At 50.3% G+C, this 20,474-nt stretch overlaps 1 protein-coding gene across 1 annotated transcript in view; it reads right to left on the bottom strand.

The window, feature by feature from the left end:
• IGSF3 (immunoglobulin superfamily member 3) overlaps nt 1–20,474 on the bottom strand; it is a gene marked incomplete at its 5' end in the record, with an annotated part of 185,936 nt that overhangs the window by 22,579 nt on the left and 142,883 nt on the right. The window contains 4 exons of the mRNA XM_083855286.1: nt 2,407–2,811; nt 6,293–6,694; nt 8,384–8,773; nt 9,622–10,032. Coding sequence (XP_083711412.1) covers nt 2,407–2,811; nt 6,293–6,694; nt 8,384–8,773; nt 9,622–10,032 — 1,608 coding nt within the window. The remainder of the gene's footprint in view (nt 1–2,406; nt 2,812–6,292; nt 6,695–8,383; nt 8,774–9,621; nt 10,033–20,474) is intronic.

The raw sequence follows: 20,474 nt of genomic DNA, 5'->3' as shown, positions 1-20,474 counted from the left end.
TGCAACTGCCACTCAGCAAAGATGACATCTAGAAACACCACCCCATTGCCAAGGAGAGGCCTTCCGAGCACTGACCTGGCAAACCAACACATCAAGAGAAGCTCCAGCACCCTATTCCTTAGGCATGTGGGATTTCACAAAGCAAGGAGACAGCCACTAATTTACCTTTCTCTCCTCAACACACTTCAAAGGCTGATGTATACTGATTTCCATGTCTGCACCTGGAACCTGTCAAATAAAAAGGTCACTCAAACAGGGAGCAAGGGTTTGAAAGGGAACTAGAATCCCCACATTAACTTACAGTCTAGAAACACATGCTGGCTCTATTTGCCAAAAGACCTCCAGGACAAGATTGCTTTATGGTGTCCCTTAGTGGACTGATAGTGGAGATAAGTCACCCCAAGCACGTGGGTCAAGGCAGACACTCACAGCTAATGGCAAAGGAAAAGATAAGACTGAGACACCAAATAGCAGCCTGAAGTTCTCTCAGATTAAGGTGACTGTAGTGGAACAGAAGTAGATGAGACAGAGCTCTCAGCTGTTTAATCTTTTGGGGGTCCTGAATGACCCTTTTTGGAGAAGCCTTGGATATTTATCTTAAAACCAGCACCCACTTCATCAGCACAGGTTTGACTGGGAGGGCTCCAGGACATTCATTCAGAAGTGTCTGGGGAAGTGTCTCCCACATCATCCTGGATCCCCTCTGGAGATCATCCAGCCAAAGACCCAGAACAGACACAACACAACCCTCTGCCACCTGCAAAACCAGGAAGAACCAGAGCAATCTGTGGTCTGACTGCCAACGTTGCATCCATGGAAAACATCAACCACCAGCTCCCAGAGGCTGCCTGGGACACAGTAAAAAAACACAGAGGGCACAGCCATGGTGCTGGGAGAGCTCTGAGGAGCCCCTCTTCTCTTCCACCCCTGCTTGTGAGCCATAAAGCCTCAAACATTATGCAGGGCTCATTGAACTGACAGCTAAGATTTATTTTGCAGTCGTTTGCTGAGCAGCTGGAAGACAGGGAGAGGTAAAAACCATGGAGACCTGGACAACTTTTTCTGTTAAGGCATCACTTGAGGGTTACTGCTCCAGTAAAGAACAACAGGCTGTCAGAGCATGGTTTAACTGAGCTGCCTGCCACCCTGAGCTGTGACACACAGGGTCTCTTCTGGAAGCTGTTATCAAGGATTTCTCTTTCCCTCTCTGTCTCACACACAGATATGCATGCACAGGGCTGTGAAGAAGCATGTTACTCCAGGGACCACATCCATTCAACACTGTTTCCTAGGGAAAAAAGCTAAAATGATGAACATCACCAACTCGAACTTGCAAGCAGTAAAACATGTATTACAAGGCAGCATAATCAAGATAAATGGAGAAGATTAACCTGGAGATGAGGGCAAGGGAGAGAGAGGGAAGGAAAATGATGGAGAGCTCATGAGGTGGCTGGAGCTCACAGCATCCCCTGAGTTGTCTGAAGACAGGGCTGGGGAAGGTGGAGGGAGAATGAAGAGGGATATTGATGGGAAAAACATAAAGCCCAACTAGGAGAGACTCTAGGAAGGAGTCTCTCTGCACAGGAACACAAAAGGAGGACTAACACGCACCAAGGACCTGAGCCAATAGTCCTGAAGGTGTTAAAAGCCTCACTCCAAACGTCAACTCAATCCCTAAGGCCAGGACAGCAATACACTATTCAACTCAGCAACAGCCCACAGCCACTGTGGCCACGTAACTCTGCACTTTTCATGCACCAAAATATCAGTGACAAGGTCTATAAAAAGGCCCTCACTCTCTCCAGTGGTTGTACAGGGACAGCACCTTGTAGGTTTTCTGACTGCCCCTGCCATGCCAGGTCCCTGTTGTTTATCTGTCACACACTCTGCATGGGCACCCGAGGCCATGGAGACTTTCAGCCAAAAGGGCTCAATTTCTGGTGAGGATGAACATCAGGCTCCTTGATCACCATCTGTTTTTGAAGGTGCCTCCAGCAGAATGAGAGATGCACCCACTTATTAGACCAGAGCTGCAGCACCCCACATATGGTGCTTTGGTGGGAACACATGCTCTCTTTGATCCTGTTTACCCCATTCTTCTCTCTTTTCAGAGACTGCCCTGATAAATGGAGGTGGCGACCTGAAAACCATCTCTCACAGGAACACTCCAGAGACTGGACTGAGCTCAGCCACCTCACTTCCCAGCAGAAAACCCCAAGAACAGCACACAGGAGGCAAAGAAAGGACCCACTTCCCCAGAGGTGGATAAAGGAGCTCCAGCATAATCACAGTCAAAGAGCTGAGCCAGAATCATCAGCGACTGCCAGAAGAGCAGCCCTAACTCAGGGGAGACACGAGTGTATCAGCACATCCCCCATCCCCCCAAACACACCCCTGGGCACTCACCAGGCCGCAGCACCCTGATCTCCAGCAGGTTGGAGGTCCTATCCGCCAGCCTGGTCCAGCTGCTGTTGTAGTTCTTCCTCCAGAGCTCGGCCACGCACTGGTACTTGCCGGCCTCGGTGTCGCTGGCCCTGCTGATGCTGAGGCGCACGTTGTTGCTGGACTCGGCCTTCTCGATGGCGGTGCGGGTGCGGAAAGCGGCTGCCCGCCCGCCCCACTGCACGCCGCCGTCCCGCGTGAAGGTCACCAGGTCATGGAACTCGGTGCTGCCCGCCGGCTGGAAGCGCCACGTCACCGACACCGGCACCCACGACGGGTAGTGGGGCTTGATGATGCACTGCAGGTCGAAGGACTCGTTGTAGGTGACGCCCGGCGTGCGGGAGATGGCCGTGACGGCGAACCCGGCCTCTGTGGGAAGAAGAGAGGAGAGGGGCTCTGAGATAACCTGCCTAAGGAGGCCCTGCAGGCAGCATGCAAAAGCCAGAGCGTGGTCATCCAGTGGTGTAATCAGCCACTCGTTTGCTATGGCCCAGTGAGGTGAAAAGCAGAGGGCAAAAACACACAACAAGCAGTGAGTGCCTGAGCAGCGGTGACTGCCTGTGTGAGCACGGGCTGCAGCCATAGCAGTATTGCCTGTGGTTTCTGCCCAGAAGAGTGAGATCCCCTGAGACACGCAGAGCCTCTGTAGGCTGCCAAAACCCTGTATGGAAATGCAGCAACATGGTGGCAAAGGGAGCAGCATCTGGCAGAGCAGCTACTCAGCACCAGCCCCCTCTTGGGCAGGGGGTCCCACCCTGTCCCCCAACCCAGGTCTGCATCTGGTTGCTGCAGCTGGAGGAAGAATGAGGAAAGCAAGAAGTAGCAGCCTTCAAAACATGCATAGTAGAGGTGGCAATGGTTACAAAACCCCAGGGTGGAGGCAAACTGAAAGAGAAGCTGGTTGCTTCAGTTCTTCACACAGCACAGCTTTTGTTCTCTTCCAGATCACAACTCCAGGACAGCTTTATGCAGTTATTCTCACATGTCTGCCACTCTGCAAGCTGGTCAATACGCTTTGACTTGTCTACCCCCAGCACTCTGTTTGTTTAGAGGAGTTGAAATCAGCAGTCTATTAGTAATTAAAAAGTAACATATTCCAGTTAGTCAACTGTAAGCCCATCAGGCTTACATATTCAGTCAGTGAATTTCCATTGCTCATTTGCTCCAAGCTGCAGAGAGAAACATTTTCTTCTCTTCCAATCATTTCAGTGTGGCCAGCAGACTTAGCAGGGACCTTTTTTCCCTTCTGCCAAAGTCCCCAGGAAGCACTCTCCTGCTCAGAGGTTCCATGGGGCGTCCCACATGGGCTGACAGTTCTCCCTCTCCCTGCAGTGCTGACCACCCCAGCTCTCAGCAGAGCTGCCACTGCTTGAGGAGACCAGTCAAAAAAGGAACATCTTCTGGATCAGCATGGAGCTTCAGCCTGCCACTGGCTCGAAAAGCTGAGCCAGGAGCTCCCTGCTGCTGCAGGCAGACCGGGCACAGCATGGAGCCCACCAAATCTGCACACTTTCAGCAAGTGCCTCTGCAACCCCACGGCGTCACCGTGCCAGAGCTCTGGGACGTGTAATTACTGAGAAAACAGGTCAATCTTCGGGATTAAAGCCTCTCACAGCATGTTCAGTGATTACCCAGGAGGGCAGTGTCAGATCCAGGCTGCCTCCCCTGCAGAGCTGTTGCGTCTCAGCCCCACATAAGCCCTCACCTTCAGACCCTGCAGCAGCCCTCCTGCCCCAGAAAGTGTGTTACCAGGCCCAGCTCAGAGAAACCCTGAGCTTGAGAAAGCCCTAGAAAGCCAGCTTAATTTCACCAAAACCAGCTGACTTCATCAAGTTTACTCTCCAGTTGGCTTGGGCAAGGAAGCTTCACAAAATCATGCAGAAGCCAGGTGTGCTTCTCAGGTCTTCAACTCCATCAACATGGTCATGGCACTTAGGTTAACAAACAAAACCCACTCTTCTTTTGGGACTTGGTACAAAAAGCATAGAAGTGGATTGATTTTCTGTAAAACCTCCCTACAAAAAAACAGCATTCCCTCACCCCCTCCTTCCCTGGCCAGACAGGGGCTTAAGTCCATGCCACGCAATCAAGAGCCTCAGAAGTTCAGGAACATCTGGTCTCTTCTGGCAGCACATCTCTCTCTCTTCTGGCTGTTGCTTCTGAACCACCCTGTGGTTAGATTTATGAGTTTAAACATCATCAGCTAAAGAGCTTCTTACCCCGGCAGGCTGGCAAACGATGAGACCTTAACTTGAAATGTGAGTGTCACTAAATTTACTGCATTTTTTTAAAAACAGCAGTTTCTGAAGCCATAAAACTCTCTTGCGTTTTCTTAGCACCTTGAATTTGAGTTTCTCAGGACATTTCAAAAACATTAAGCTGAACAAAAAAACCCCAAACAGATTCAGCAGCAAAGCAATACTCAATAGTTTCTCTCCCACATTTTTATGAGGTACTTCAGCTTTGCTAGTTAGAGACCTAGGAATTTCTTAGGACTAGACAGAACATGCTCAACAGTTGGTGATTGAGGAGCGGAGGGGCTGGGACAACCTTTCCATCACATCTTCTGGAACTGCTGTGCAGTTCTGAGCATGTTAAATTTTAACAAGAGTAGAAGTGACACATTTTAAAATCTCAGTGCTTAATCTCAAGACTTTTACAACTGGCAGAGTAAAGGGAAGGGCTGATACTTGGGACTTGTAGTGGGCCAAATGCTGCTGACCTCATGAGGAAGACACCATTGAAACTAGATGAGAATCTTCCTTTAGTTCTTCACAAAAGAACATCCCTACCTGCTTTTGGAAGCTATACAGAGAAGATTTCTAACTCCAGACAAAACAGCCTCTGAAAGGAGGTCAAAAGCAAAGGAGAGGAAAGGAGGAAAAAGGCAAGATTTTCATCAGAATACAATACAACTTTCAAGTCTGGTCTCACACACGTTTTGTCAAAGCTTAAGATTAATACTTGAGGGTACCAATAAAAGCCACACAGTCCCCACTCTCCTGCCAAAATTCCTATCTCAACCTTTCAATAGAGCTCCCTGATTGTCTTAGCCTTGAAATTCTGAAAATCAGTGGCCTCACAGAAACAGTCATCTCTTCTTCAGCCTTCTGCAGATCAGTTTTGGAACCAGCCCAAGAGGACTGAAGTAACTCACAATCCATGCAAGATGTCAAACTCCCTACCTGCGCTCTCCTAAACTGATGTGGTTTTACTGTGCTTGAATAGGGGAGCCCCTTGGCAGAGCAGAGTACCAGCTGCAATGATCCCAGGTACTGGTTTAGTTTGGTCATGGAAAATGTTGTAGCTCTGGGCCAGCAGCTCAGTGCCTCCCTGCAGAGGCAGCGAGGACCATTCCTGACTCAATGCTTTCTGTCAGAGATGCCTGCCATTTCTGCTTTTTGGGCCAACAGATGCCCAGCATTTTGCACTCCTGATGTGGTGTGGGCAGAGACAAGGTTTACCCAGGGCAGGCAAGAAGGCTTCGATGTCCATGGGCTGCCAATGGAGCACCACCACTGCACTGACCCAGCTCCAGTAGTGGCAGGACACATCATGGGACTGGCAGCCTCTCTCCTCTGAAGGACACTGGAAGCCCTACCCCTTTCCTCAGCCATTCCTTGCTTTGCTCCTGCCACAGCCACCCCTCAGACTTTGCCCCCACACACAACGGCGCATGCGGGCGTTCTGCACCAACCTACGAGGAGCTGTGGGCAGGCTGCTGGGTGCCTCCGTTTTGCTGCCAAGCAGGATCGCTCAGAACAGCCTCAGTGATCTGCAGGTGACCTTCTGGGGACAGCCAGGCACATGGGGGACCACGGCCCCAGGCCCCCACACCTCAAGTACTCACCCAGAGCAGTGATGGTCACCGGGGTGCTCATGTGCCGCTCCCCAACCATCTGCCACTCCCCATCCAGCGTCCGCGTCCACTCGGCCACCCGGCACTCATAGTGGCCCTCGTCGGCCTTGACACTGTTGAAGATCTCCAGGGTGAAGGAGCCGGGCCGGACCTGCTCCACCTGGATGCCCCCGTAGCCGCTGCGCTCCGCGTAGGCGGGGCCGGGGTGCAGGGTGCCCTCCCGGTCCAGACGCACGATTTCGCTGCGCCGGTTCAGCTTGTCCACCAGCTGCCAGGTGACCGAGAGGCGGCTCTGCGGCCCGAAGCCCGAGCGCACGTTGCAGCCAAAGCGCAGGCTCTCTCCCTCCAAGACAACGCTGGCGTTGTTGATTATCTCCAGGGAGATGCTGGTCTCTAAGGAGAGAAACGCATACACACAGGGCAGATGACACACACTCGCCACTGCTCGGGCTGCAAGAAGGACGCTGCCGGCCAGAGACGCTTTCCACCAGGTGCAGGGAACTGCCCACACATTTGGGTCCAGGCACGTCTTAACCTCATGCGTGACCACATCCAAAAACTGCTGGGTGGGCAGCGAGCTGCTCCTGGTGACTTGCACACTCAAGGCAGGTGTAGGCCAAAGCTGGGAGAAATCTCTGCCTACAGCTCGGGAGACATTGCCGTGTCTTCTGGTCACAGGTCCGGGACGGGATCTCAGCAAAACTTGAGGGAATTTCTGTTGCTACAATATGCACTGCATGCAACTGGCTCTGCCAAAAAAAAAAAAGCTTCCAGCACCCTGTGGCTTTTTCAATTCACGTCATCCTGATCACCATCTTGCCACATCCATTCCTACCAACACCTTTTGGGAGAAGCTCTCCCAAACTCCCACTGCTAGTGACACTATAGGTAGCTATCACTGTTTGGTAACATTCAAAAAAACCCTGGTATCTTGAGCTTCCAAGAGGTGTAAGGCTTTGTGGTTGGTTTTTCAGAGATACTGAATGCTGGTTACTCCTGCTGCCTTCCATCAGAGTTACGGACACTTAGCACCCTAAAAAAAATCATCATGTTTGTCCCTACAGCTGGTGATTTATCAAAGGCAAGAATCAAATCTGTCTGAAAAGTGGCTGGGTCTAAAAACAATACATTTTAGATATTTGTCAAATGCAAGATTTCTAGCTGGAGTAATTTTCAAAGCCAAACAAATGAGACCAAATATTGGTAGGAGAGAAAAGAAACAGAATTTCTTTTGGAGAAATGAGGAGGGAAAAAAAAGCTAGAGGAAAGGGCTGCATTTCCCTACAGGATATCTAGGAGACAGGAGGCCAATACAGCATAAAATCCTCTTGGCAGCTACCCTCTGCTTGGTCCAAGCCCACTGCCATGGTAGCCTGGGCAACCCATGCATGGTTCACCATGCCATAGCTACCAGAGTTTCAGAGAGCAAAACAAAGAATCAGTCAGTGGAATCTCTCCTCTCAACCTGTTTCTTCTGTATTTACCATGTTTATCTGACAAATATAAAAGATATTCAAGGCAAGCCCCCAGGTTTTTTCACACGAGTTGGCTGACCCACAGTGACCAGGATGGAGCTCCATGCTGAAGAGCACTGAGGCTCAAGGAGCACACCTGGTTTATTCCAGTACAGCTGTCTTGCAAGACAGCTGAATCACCATCATATAACAGCCTGCAGGAACCTAGCAGCTCCTAGAATAAAACAAGGCCAAGCTGGTCTCCCCACTATGCCCGCTGAGTGCTTCACAGAGCACCCAGCTCCCTGCAGAGCAAGGCCAGGAGAGAGATGTGAGGAGCATGTCAGAGGCTGTCACAGGTACCTTCAGCTCAAGAATGGAACTGCGAGTTTGGTGTCATCACCAAGGTGGGAGCATGACACCCCACCTACGAGCCTGACACACATCCCTCCTTTTCATCGCCTTCCCAACAGCAAAAATACCTCTTTCCAGCTGGGATTCCAAGCCCAAACAGCATGTGAACTCTCATCCTCCCTGTACTGCTGTGATCTGGGCACATCACACCTTTTCCAGCTGCCTGCCCAGCACAGCAATGCCCCCAGGAGGGGATGGGCAGGCCTCTACTTACTGAGTGGCATGACGGTGATGGGGATGTTCTTTGGCCGCTTGCTCTCCTTGTCGATGAAGTCTCCGGTCACGGTCTTCTCCCGCTCGGTCACCCGGCAGTTGTACTTGCCGCTGTCCTCGAGGCGCAGGCGGTAGATCTTCAGCACGAAAACATTGTCACTCTCTTTGGCCACCTTGAGCTGGCCCAGGGCCTCACGCTGGGCAAACTCATTGTTGAGCACAGGCACAGCATTGGGGCCCAGGCTGGCGATGAGGGAGCTGTTGAAGGCCCAGGAGATGGAGAAGTAGCGGTCGGGGACATTCTGCGCCTCCAGGATGCACCGGAACTCCACCGGCTCGCCCACGATGTACATCCGCTTCTCCGTCTCCAGCCGGACACTGAACTCCTTGTCTGGGGAGAGAACAACTTGTGTCAGGATGGCAAAGCCCACCAGGAGAGCCAGCACACCTCATGTCAGGTGTTCACAACTTGCTACTCCTTGCATAGCCAATATCTCTCAGGCAAGCACATCCAGAGGTAAAAAGGTTAGGGACTTGCTTTTGCTGTGGGAGACCAGATGGGCTGTGCTGCCAGAGGGGCACCCTCTTGCCCATCAAGCAAAGAGCAAGCAAAGGCTTCCTCAGTCACATCCCTTTCCTCCAGGTAGCAGCTCTGGTGTGACACCAGCATACGGTACCACTGTGGAATATGACCTGGAGCCTAGTCCTACTCACACCCTGCTCAGCCTGAGTCAAGAGGCAGAACCTTTGGGGATATCAGAGAGGAACAAAGAGCTCAGCTGGGTCTTTATATCCTTAGCAGGAACCTATGCTGGGGGCTAGGAGAAGAATTTTGACTTGTAAATGGACCTTGTGGGATACAAAAGTGCTTGCTGAAATTCTTAGTTTTATTCCATGCTGTATCACTCTTACCTCCTAACTTCCCAAAATTCTCACTGTCTGTGCTAGTACCAAGTGCTTAAGATATATGTTTTAGCTCCTGTGCCAGCCCCAGAACCCTGACCACATCAGGAAACAGGGCCTGCCACCCAAGCCCCCTTGCTGCCCTTTGTTGACACTTCCCTTGGCTGCAGGCAGTGCCTGGGCCCTCCTTTGCCCTGTTTCACCCTGCCAGCAGCCCCCAAGTGGGGCACATGGCAAAGCAGGGAGCCAAATCCCAGCCACCCAACAAGGCACAGCCCCATTTTCCATCTCCTCCCTCTTCCCAGCCAAGGGAGAAAAGGCAGAGGAGACACTGACCAGTGGCTTGCACGTTGACGATGGTGCCCTGGGAGCGCTTGCGGGTCATGGCATACCAAGAATCGTCCGGGTCCTGGATCCACTCAGCTGCCTCACAGTAAAACTCGCCCTGATCTGAGGGGTGGAGGTTGTAGATGGTGAGCTTGGAGGTGGTCTCCCCAACTTTGTCCAGGCGCACGTCCCCCGTGGCCTGTCGCTGGGCGTAGGCGCTGCCGGCGCGCAGCACGAAGTCGCGGCTGAGGGAGATGATCTCGATGGGCGCCTCGCTGCCCCGCTGCCGGTACCAGGCAATGGAGACATGGCTGTGCTGGACCGTGCTCTTGGACACCTCGCACTTCAGCTCCAGAGAGTCGTGCTCCACCTTGTTCAGCGTCTGCGGGATCGCCGTCACCCGCAGTGAGTCTGGGATCACTGTGGGACAGGAACAGCCCGGAGTTAGCAACGCCAACATGCTGAGTGTAAAGGCCAAACACCTCAAAAGAGAGCTGGGGGAGAAGTCTCTTTTTACAGTTGCAATTAAACATTAAGTATCAGCAAGGCTGTGTTAACTCACATTTAGCACCTAAGAAGAAGAGAATCGTTCCCAAAGCCCTTGGCTGGGAAAGACCATGACCTGCAGCACAAACTCCAAGTGCTTGAATTCCTGCTCAGTGGGCCCCAGCAACTGAACAAGGTTTTCCTTCACGCTGCAGAGCAGCACAGTTTAATGCACCCATCTCCCATCAAGGCATTTTGTCACAAGGAGCCTTTCCTCCATCATGTGCCCCCCAGCATGTTTTGTGACCCCCCTTTTGCCCACATCCTTCAGCCACTCCTTAGCCCTGGCATGGTCTTCACCCCTCCTCAGTCACTGGTGGGGCCAAGCCAAACATATTCAGTTCCTTTAATCTTCCCTCATAAAAAAGTCAGAAGATCCAATTCCCTTCTCCTTTGTTTATATCGTTTCATCTTTTAATGATCCCCTCAGGCCAAAGGAAGGGGTTTCTGCATTCAGTGGGAACAGGCTCCTCTAAGAGCAGCAATACAATTGCATTCTGACCAGTGCTCACTCCTAGGACACAAACACATCGAGGCAATTGGTAGTAAAACTGCTGGCTACTTTTCCAGTTGACTAACCAGAGGAAAGGAAGTATAGCTGCTAAAATCGGGATGAAAACAAAAAACTGCAGCCCCCTAACCTTGCTTGGATTTAGCAAAAGGCTCTATGGCCAGAAGATAAGACTTTTTAATAAAGAAGCCTTTCTAGACTTTGCCGTCTCAAGAAATATCATGTGGAAAGAAGAATGTAAACCTTCTCCCCAGCTCTACAGACAAGGCAGTGTTAGTGAGCCTGTTAATGCCCACGGTTTTGCCACATACCAGTGGAATATAATTAACAGATCTCAGTTTGGTTTCATTGACAGCACTGGATGGTTTGACAAAATTAGCTGAGCTGCCAGAAGCTGCATCTGTTTCATTCAGGCATTGCTACAGAAAGCAATGAGCTGCAGTGAAGACAACCACTGGGATTATTTATGGCAGAAAAATCAAAATCAGAAGAGGGCAAAGAAAAAAAGGAACAAGTTGGGAGTGAATGAGAGGGAAATCTTCCCACATCCAGTCCGGATGGGAGCATTTTCTCTTACCACACGTTCACCACCCAGGTTACAGCCTGACAGGTTACTGCCTGTGCAGGTACTGCACAGTACCTTGTAAGGCTGCTTACATTGCATTGTCTCTGTCCTTGTGATCACCACGTCTTCTACTCCCTCCCTTCCCCTCATCTCTCTCACTGGAACCCCCATCCCCTGCTCACTGGCATTATTTTCTGGCCAGGATCCTTCTTACTTCACCTCTTCCCTTACCCCTGACTCCCAAACAGTGGTGACAGCACCAACTAACTTTGCTAGTTCACAGTGCCTGCACAACAAGCTTTAAACTTCTCATTTCAAACCCTACTGAGTAATTTTCACAGATGCACGGCTCCTTTTTCTTCGCCCTCCAGCCATGGGCTCTTACAACTTCTCTTATGTTATTTAAATAAATTAAGCCTCATCATCATCTTGCTGGAGTGACTTTCCCTCAGAGATGCTTTGAATGCAGAGCCTCTGTGCAGAAGTTTATGGGGGTGAAAGCAGGTACCTGTGAAGGAGATGTGCCTGTCCTCTTTCCCCCAGTCTGAGAGCCCTGCATACCCCTGTGTGCCCCCCAGCCCTGCTCAGCAGCACAGCTGCTCTCTGGGTAAGCACAGGGAGCTGCTGACCCCAGGAGCCTGTCTGGCTTTGCAGGACAAGCCAGGTCATGCTCCAAGAGGGGACAGGCACTTGGCTTGCCAGACGTGGAGCTTCCCACTTCCTGGGAGTAACTCTGGGAAGCCTGTCTGAAGGCTGGGTCTCAGGCAAGCACCTGCCACACCATCCCCTGAGCAGGTTGGAGGCTAGCACAGACATCATTTTGCCATCTGGAACCATGACTTTGTATTTCCAGGCCATAACCTGGCTGGAAGGTTAGCATCCTTTATCCCACACAGGCAAGTTGCACAGTGCACTCCTGGAGAAGAATCAGGAGGTGTCAGCATGTGGTTAATGCTGTAATTTAACTGTGGTAGCACCTGACACACTGTGCTGCATTCCTCCTGCTACTTTACTTAAAAAAGCCAACCAAGATCCTCCTGGTTAGAGGAACTGGTAAGACCTTTTGGGTTGCACATAGCCTTGGGGCTGTTGTCTTACGTCAGTCTGGCAGGGACATATATTGAGTCAGTGCCACCTCCCTAACCAAGAGGATTTGAGATCTGTTTGATAAATCAAAGCCCATTTTTTCAAGGATTAGATGATCAAGGAGGAACAAGCCAGAACCCTGAGGTGGCTGGGACAGCGGGAAGGCTCTGTGCTTCACACCATTGCCCTCATACTTAGTGATGCACAAACAGCTGTTTTATTTACACTGCAAGATGTGCCTCGGGTCCTGTGTTCACTGAGGGGGGATGCTGGTAGAAGAGAAAATGCTATTCCCAAGGCACAGACCCCACTGGCCTGCACCAACAAGGGGAGACTGAGAGGGAACCTCATCAATGTATGCAAGAGTCTGAAGGGCAGGCCTCAAGAAGGTGCAGCCAGGTGGTGCTGAGCAGTAGGAAGAGAGAAACATAAGAAAAATCTTATTTTTTGTGAGGATGACAAGGGCAGTAAAACAGGCTGCCCAGAGCGGCTGTGGAGGCTCCTTCTCTGGAGATACTCAAAAGCCTTCTGGACACAATCCTGAGTAATGTGCTTTGTGAGACCCTGCTCAAGCAGGGAGATTGGACTAGATAACCTTCAGTGGCCCCTTCCAAAATCACCCATTCTGTGACTCCATGTAACAAGAGAACCACAGGCATGGCTTAGCCCATCAGACTGGAGCAGACCAGGGCTGGGAAGCCACAGAGTAAAAAGGAAACAGGGACCACCAAGGTGCTCACAAAAGCAGGACGGAGCATGCAGCATGTGATTCTCCTGAAGAGAAGTTTCTCCCAAGCCAGTCACCCTGTTCAGGCTTCAGAGACATCAGTTTGCATATCAGGACACGAGTGAGTGTTTGCACAGTGCTCACCTGGGAGCTCTGGCTTTGCTGCCAGCCGCCCACACTCATCCTGCAGCCACCTGGCACAGCAAGCACCAGGGCTTCTGGGGACACTCTGCAAGCTGAGCTTCACTTGAAAGCAAGGACAAGCTCAGATGAGAGTCACCTCCCTGTATGAAAGGGAGCAGAGCCACACCTGAATCAGAGCCAAGTGGGATGCTGCAGGACACATCTTTTTGCTCTTTCTTTCTCACCCAGCTCTTGCCTGTTTCTCCTCTCTTCCCAATGTGCCATCCAGGCAGCCTTCTCTTCACTTTCCCCAGCATCCAGCCTTGCTTCCTCCTTGTCCCCAAACACAAGTCCATTCCTGCAGCTGTCATGACCCTCTGAAAGTGTCAGTAGAACTCCCTTCTCTCCAGCATCAAGGTTAGGTTTGGCAGCCAGCAGCTGGACAAGGAGAGGAGTGACTGAAAAGCGATTCCTGGGAGCAAATCTACTGTGCTATCATCCCTGAGCCAAGGCTGACAGCTTTGAGCTTGTACTTACAACACTTAAGAGCAGAATTTCCTGAGTCCCCAAGCTACAGGTCACTGCAGAGGGCACTGGATGGGCTGCTGAGCACAGGGTGCTCACAACCACCACCAAGTTTTGAAAGCTCCTGAAAAATATAAATATTTCCACTAGAGGGTGTCAGGGACCCAGCCAGGGAGAGTCCCAGGGCCCAGCTGCCAGGACCAGGAGGAGGAGAAGCCGAGAGCTGCTCCCCACTGGCCAGGGCAGGCCTCCTCAGGAACAGGCACACCCAGCTCCAGTCAAACCCACCTCAAATGCACACACCTCAATAACATACAATCAATGAGAACTCAGTGAGCTAATTACAGGTAATTTCAGGACAAAGAGCTGGCTAACAGTCAGCTAACAGAAAACAGGCAGGGAGCGGAGACTGGGGTTCTCAGGCGTGCACTTGGTGCACACTTCAACACACTTTTCTCCAAGCCCCAGGACAGGCTCCAGGCTTCCAGCAGCTCCCAGTGCCATGCTGAACTCTGCCCATGCACACAAGGATGATCCAGGTGTCTCAGTTTTCCCCGGGCTGGCTCTGGTTCATCCTTGGGTCTCTAAAACCCCAAACACCTCCAAGGGGTAGGCTATGGAAGCTTTCATGAGCCAACACAAAGCAGAGATCTACCAACATTTTCTCTGCTCCCAGGCAAGGCAGCAAACCTTTCTGAGACTCCCTTTCCTTGCTAGGCAATGCAGAAGGAGCATCAGGCTGGGAGCCAGAGGCTCTCTAACTCAAGCTGGTAAAACAATGCTGTGAAAATCACTTAGCACCACAGCAGCCTTACACTTCAGGCTCCTCAGGAGTAAAACAACTTAGACAGGCTACCCAACACAGCTGGACCATCTCAGGGTCACTGCAGAGCAAGCAAAACCCAGCAATCTCTTCTTCCCTTGGATTTCCTTACAGCTTTTACCCACTGATACACTTCAGAGACACTCTATGCTGCTACCCTGTGTCCCCAGCTGTTTGCTTCATGCCACCAGGACAGAGCTAAGTTTACCAAGTATCAGGTGTGAACGATTTAGGAAGAACAAATATAGGTATTCCCTACTCCTAAGAAGCTGTTTCTGGCTAAGACATATACCTTGGATTTTGCAGGGAATTAGTGCAAAAGTTGGGTTTCCATCTGCCCCACAACATCTTGTCACCCCACAGGGATCACAACTCAGCACCAACAAACCTTCCAAAGCCCTCCAGTCGTGCGTTCAAGACAGAAACAAGATGCTCCAAAGGAAAGCAATGCCAGAGCTACCCTGGTGAGCCCAGAGGTGAGCACTGGGAGGCACCTGAATGGCAACAAGGGTGGGAATATGAGGAACAGGAACATGCCTTGTTATTAGACTCTGCAAAATCTGCTGACCCTTCTGTGGCCACCCACACCATCCCAGGGAAGGAGGGAGGGTCTGCCACCAGAGACACCCTGTTGCTACAAGAGCAGCTGGAAGGGACCTGTTGTCTCCCAGCCACTGGAAGCTCTGAGGGATCCATGTTCCTTTACATCCCCGGCCCAGAGCACTATTGATTCCTATTCTGTACAGGACCTGAGTACGTGTGCAGGCATGCAGTGGGAGGGAGGGAGGGAGGGAGGGGGTGCTGATAAGGCAGGAGCAGTATCTAGATTAGCAGTGTAATCCTCTGGAGCCCTCGTGCCTGGCAATTAGCTGTACACGCTGATCCACACCTGCTGCAGCACACCAGGCACTCCTCCCTGTCAGTCAGGAGCGCATGTAGCACCTTCAGCAGGGAGGAAACATGCACCCTGTAACCCTGGCAAAACTGATCAACGACCCTCAATGTCACCTCTGCAAGTGGCAAAAAATCAGAGCTGATCATGCCACTGGTAGCATCTCTTTAGCTTGTCTCATTTTTAAGTACCAGCTAGAAACTCTCAGGTGGCTGCAGGCAGGGGAAAGCTTTGTTTCTATTGTTGCTGCTTATAAGCTCCCTCCACTGCTCAGGGTTCTACCTGAGGACCAGAATGTGAGAAGGAAAACCTACCACTCCAAGAGGTGTTTTCACTGTGACTGAGGCTGCAGAATTTTCCCTCTTCCTTGCCTACCAACATATAGCCACAAGCTCTGGCTACCACTAGGAAAAACAAGTATTAATAGTCTGGTTGTTTGGGGATTACTTTCCTGCAGCAAAGCCCCATCTGCACTGAAAAATAAGGATAGTTAAAGGCAGATAAAATACTAGTAATTGTTTAACTAAACTAAAAAAGAAGTCACACACTTCTCTGAAATAGTGAATTCCCTTCGAGGTCCTGCAAGGCCGCACTATTGCTGTGGCCTAAAGAAAAGCACTCAAAATATACTCTCCATCTTTAAGGAAATATTTAAATCTTATTTTAAATGAGAAGTTTAACAACAAAGTCACTTTTAGCTCCAACACGATCCAGAAATGGATAGTGAAGCACTGAACTCACTCTCACTCATATCACTGCAGCATCCCATGGTAAGAGCAGGAAAAAACCAGAATAAAATAACACATTTCCGGGTTGCATGCTTGCAGCTTTTTTAAAAGGGCAGTTTGCTACTGCTTGAGCTGCTGGCAGAAGACAGGAGGGGAGCTAAAGAGTTAAGTGAGACAGCATGGCAGTTGTTTCACAGCAGTAGTAATAAATCCACCGATTACAATGGTATCCTCGTTGGTACATTAACGACTGCCTGGAATGATTATGCCAATAGAAATGCATCTCCCAATGCAACTGGGTGAGTTCAAGCAGCAAGTGAGAAAGGGCACAGGAAAAAAAACAAAAACAAAAAAACCCCAGAAGTAACTAACGTAGGAGAAAGGGGAGAAGAGAATCCAACAGAAGATGCAAAAAGTGGAAATTAGGTCAGCTTTCTGACTCAGAGCCTGAACCTCTCTGTGCTTGTCCTGGGCTCTGCTAGTCATGCATCCAGCCTACTGTCTGAGGCTGTGCTCCCTCCCAGGCAGTGGCAGAGGATCCCACTGCACAACCTGCTCCGTGTCTCCACAATGCCCCTTGCATGAGGTGCTTCCTATACAAAGCCATACATCTGAGCTGTGTGAGACCCCTCAGATGTCATGGACAGAAACCAGCACCCCCACCCCAGACACAGGGGACAGCAATGCCCTCCTGCAGCTTCCCAAGCCCCATACAAACCCACAAGGGTTCGCAGCAGGTACCCTAGGATCCTATCAGAAACCCCCTCCCTCTGCACCCAGGGCACGTGTGCAAGGGGAGCAGATGTGCTCAGCCCCAATTCTAGCTTGTCCTTGATGGACCTGGGAGTGTTGAAGCTTTCTGAACTTCTCACAAGTGCTTCAGCTCCAGGAAAAAGGACACCTGCCCTCCCCTTTTTCCTTGGACTTTACTCTGGGGCTCCAGCCCCACCAACACACCGCTGTTCAGATCACTCCTGTGAGTGGATGCTCCTCCAAAAATGCTCGCCCCCTTCCCCTGTCTGCTTTGGGAGGGCAGTCACAGCCCCTGCCCTGAACTAAATCTCCTTTTGGGAATAGCAGAAGCCAGACTCCTGCTAATAGCCTCCTTCTCCTCTATCCACCCACGTCCCAAAGCATCCCAAGGAGCATCTGGTTATTAGGACAGCTAATTTAGGTGGAAAAGTTCAAGCAATCTCATTAAAATTAAAAAAAAAAAAAAAAAAAAAAAAAAAAAAAAAAAAAAAAAAAAAGAGGAGAAACCAGAGTGGGGTGGTAAAAGGACAAGGTGGCACCCAGCAGTGAGAGTCATCATTTGTTCATTAAGCAAAAATTATCAGCAGAACGTCAGCAGAGCAAACCCTGACGACAGCAGCCCAAAGGGCAGAGACACTGGGGACAGAGAGACAGCTGAGAAGCGCCACGAGCTGGGTGTGTGGCAGAGAGCACAGGATTCATCCCTGCTTCCATCTCCCAGCCAGCTCAGGCAGGAAAACCTTTATTCCCTCACACATGCACACTTTTTTTTTTTTTTTTTCAATCCTGCTCTGAGAGGTAGCTGCACTCTGCAGGGACTGTGCAAATCAGCCTGCAAGTAAAAAATAGGCTTGAGGAGGTGGCAGAGATGACATCCGAAAGGACAGGGATGTTTGCTTCTCTGCAACAAGGAAACTTGTGCTTGGTAAAAGGCTGGATGTCCCTTCTCAACTACCCAGCACTTGACAGGAGGTGGCTCCTGCCCAGGCTGTGCAGCCACAGAACACCCAGACATGACCCAGGCACACTATGGCACTGCCCTGCTTTCCCAAAGGAAATGTTCATACCTGGCACTGCTCTGGGCGGCGCTGGCCCTGGGACTTCACCCTGCCCCAGGCTGCCAGCCCAGCCCCACCAAGCACCCCACAGACCCCTCCAAAACAGAGCCTGAGGAAAACACCCAGGGAGGGCAGCAGTGGGCGCAGACCACCATATGCCACAGCGGCCTCTCACCTGCGGAGGCAATAACCTCTAGCAGGAAGCCAAGGTGAGACAGACCACAAATCCCTCCTCTGTCTGCCTCCCTCCCTCTTCCACAATCTCACCTCTGTGAGGGTTTAGCTCTCCTGCTGATCCCGAGCACCAGCAGCTACCGCAGCTTAAGGCAAGCCTAAGCCACTGCAAACACCAGGGCAGAGCGCATCAGCACGCAACTGCTCCACCGAGGGTTAAGCTGATGTGTTTTACTTAACAGCACTTGTGAGCTAAGAGCAGGGATGTGGGAATTTGCTGTGGCTTAAACCAGCACAGGGCAACCTGCTAAGCCACAGCCTCCTGGAGCCCGCAGGACAGGCAGGGAAAGCAGGAAAGGAGCAAACGCGGAGCTGATGCAGCCCGGGCTCCTCTGAAGCTCTGCAGGCAACAGGGTCTTAATGTTCTACACCTCCGAAGCTGAAGTTAAGAAATGACAGAAATAGGAAGCTTAGAAAATCCTCTTTTCTCCAATTTTTTTGAAAAGCCTGATTTCATTCCACCTAGTGCACTTAGGCAGGCGGGCAATAGGAACAGCTGAACAGGGAGTCGTGTAGTATCATTTCAAAACACATCCCAGGCCACATTCCCCTGGACTATAATAATGTTTGTGGTGCTTTATAGTCAAGTAAGTCACCCTTCTCAAAAATCAATTTTCAAGGAGGATTCATTCTCCTCTACCTCAGCTATACAAGCAACACCAGGAGATAAGAGTGCAAGAGCTGCTTTCAGAGATTAGTGCCCCGCTTTGAGAGCTCGGCAGAGATCATACAGGAGGTCAAGGTGTGCACGTGAGAGCTGCTTTTCCTTTACTTATTCAATAATGAAGGTTTTGAGACCTGCAAGCAGCACCTTTCTCCCACCTGTCTTTGGGGACGTAACTTGTCCCTAGAGGTGCAAAGCCCACGATCACAACTTCCAAAATATCCCCTTCTGTCCTACGCCTTAGGCTCAGCAGAGATTTCTTTTTGCCTCCAGGGCAAGACAACACACACCAAGGCACACTTAGGAGATGGTTTTTGCAAGCAGAATCTGAGTCTATCCCCTCCAAACCCCACTTTTCTGCTGAACACACAAGAACGGAACATTTTAACCCTCACAAGCAAAGTACCAAAGAAAGCACAGAATTAGGCATTGTTCTCTATTATTATAGCTAAAATTCCTGTTCAGCCCAGTCTGGGTCTTAAGCTCCCATGGAAAGACAAAGAGAGAACACTGGTATCCTGAGGCACAGACAGGGAAGGAGAGAATCACATCCTTCACATGCAGATTACTGAGAGACATAGGATAGTTAAAAGGTAGATGAGAAGAAGTTTTGAAAGCTAAGGCAAAACCCAAACCCATACAAACAAAGACAGTGGAAATCTCTTCTTCATCTACCAGTCCTGTTTAAAGCATGGAAATTATTTGCAACATTATACAAACATACATCTTCACCAGACAATAACCATCTAGCGAGCCACAAAGTCAGCATGAGCTGGAGGATTTCTGGAAGCTGGAAGGAAGAGTAGTGGCTCTTTTGCATATTTCCAAGCTACTTTCTTCCAACAAGGTTTTGGCAGGTCAGAACTGTTACTCTGAAGCTGGCAGTCTCATGATGAGTGAAAGGCACAGTCTGGCTCTTGCAGGATGGAGTCCAAGTTCCCCAGCCACAAGGACCACCTGCTCTTTTCCTTTACTAGAAACTTGAGGAAAGCAGAATTAAGATGAATAAAGCAAATTCAGCCAAACAGCTCACAGTCTTCCGCCATCTGGTCAGAGCAGCATAGATAAAACAAGGTAACATCCACTTCTGCAAATCTGGTTTTTTGAGGAGTTTATTTTCTATTGTACTTCTGCAGTTTGGTCTCTTCCTCACGTGGCTATGGTCATCTCTCCTCTCCAAGCTTTGTCTAGTTCAGGTGGTGGTAATTTGAGGGACAGAGGATAAGTAAAAGGGAGGTGAAATGGCTCTGCTTGAAACTTTTGGGCTTTCCAGACTGCAAAAAGTGCAACTGTGTAGCAATGAGCTAGCCTGGAATAGCTAGTGCGTCATGTATAACTGGCTGACTTTCTGCATGAGAGTGCCTGGCATCTCTGTATTAGTACCTCTTAATAAATGACTTTATTTTTATATACATTGATCTCAGCAGAACAGACAAGCCACTGATGGTTACAGTCAGAAGGGAAAGCTCAGTCTTCCAAAATACAGGTAAGGTCTCCTAGGTTTCCCAGGACACCCCAAATCCTTTGCAGGAGACTGTGGGCATTTAAAAATAACTGTTCAGGAAATAAATCTCTCACTAAAATAAGGAGAAGATGCTTTTGGTGCACCTGTCATTAACCCAAAGGA

The sequence above is a fragment of the Zosterops lateralis genome, assembly GCF_965231275.1.
Source record: "Zosterops lateralis genome assembly, chromosome: 2".
NCBI lineage: Eukaryota > Metazoa > Chordata > Aves > Passeriformes > Zosteropidae > Zosterops > Zosterops lateralis.
This window is presented reverse-complemented; position numbering and strand designations above follow the sequence as displayed.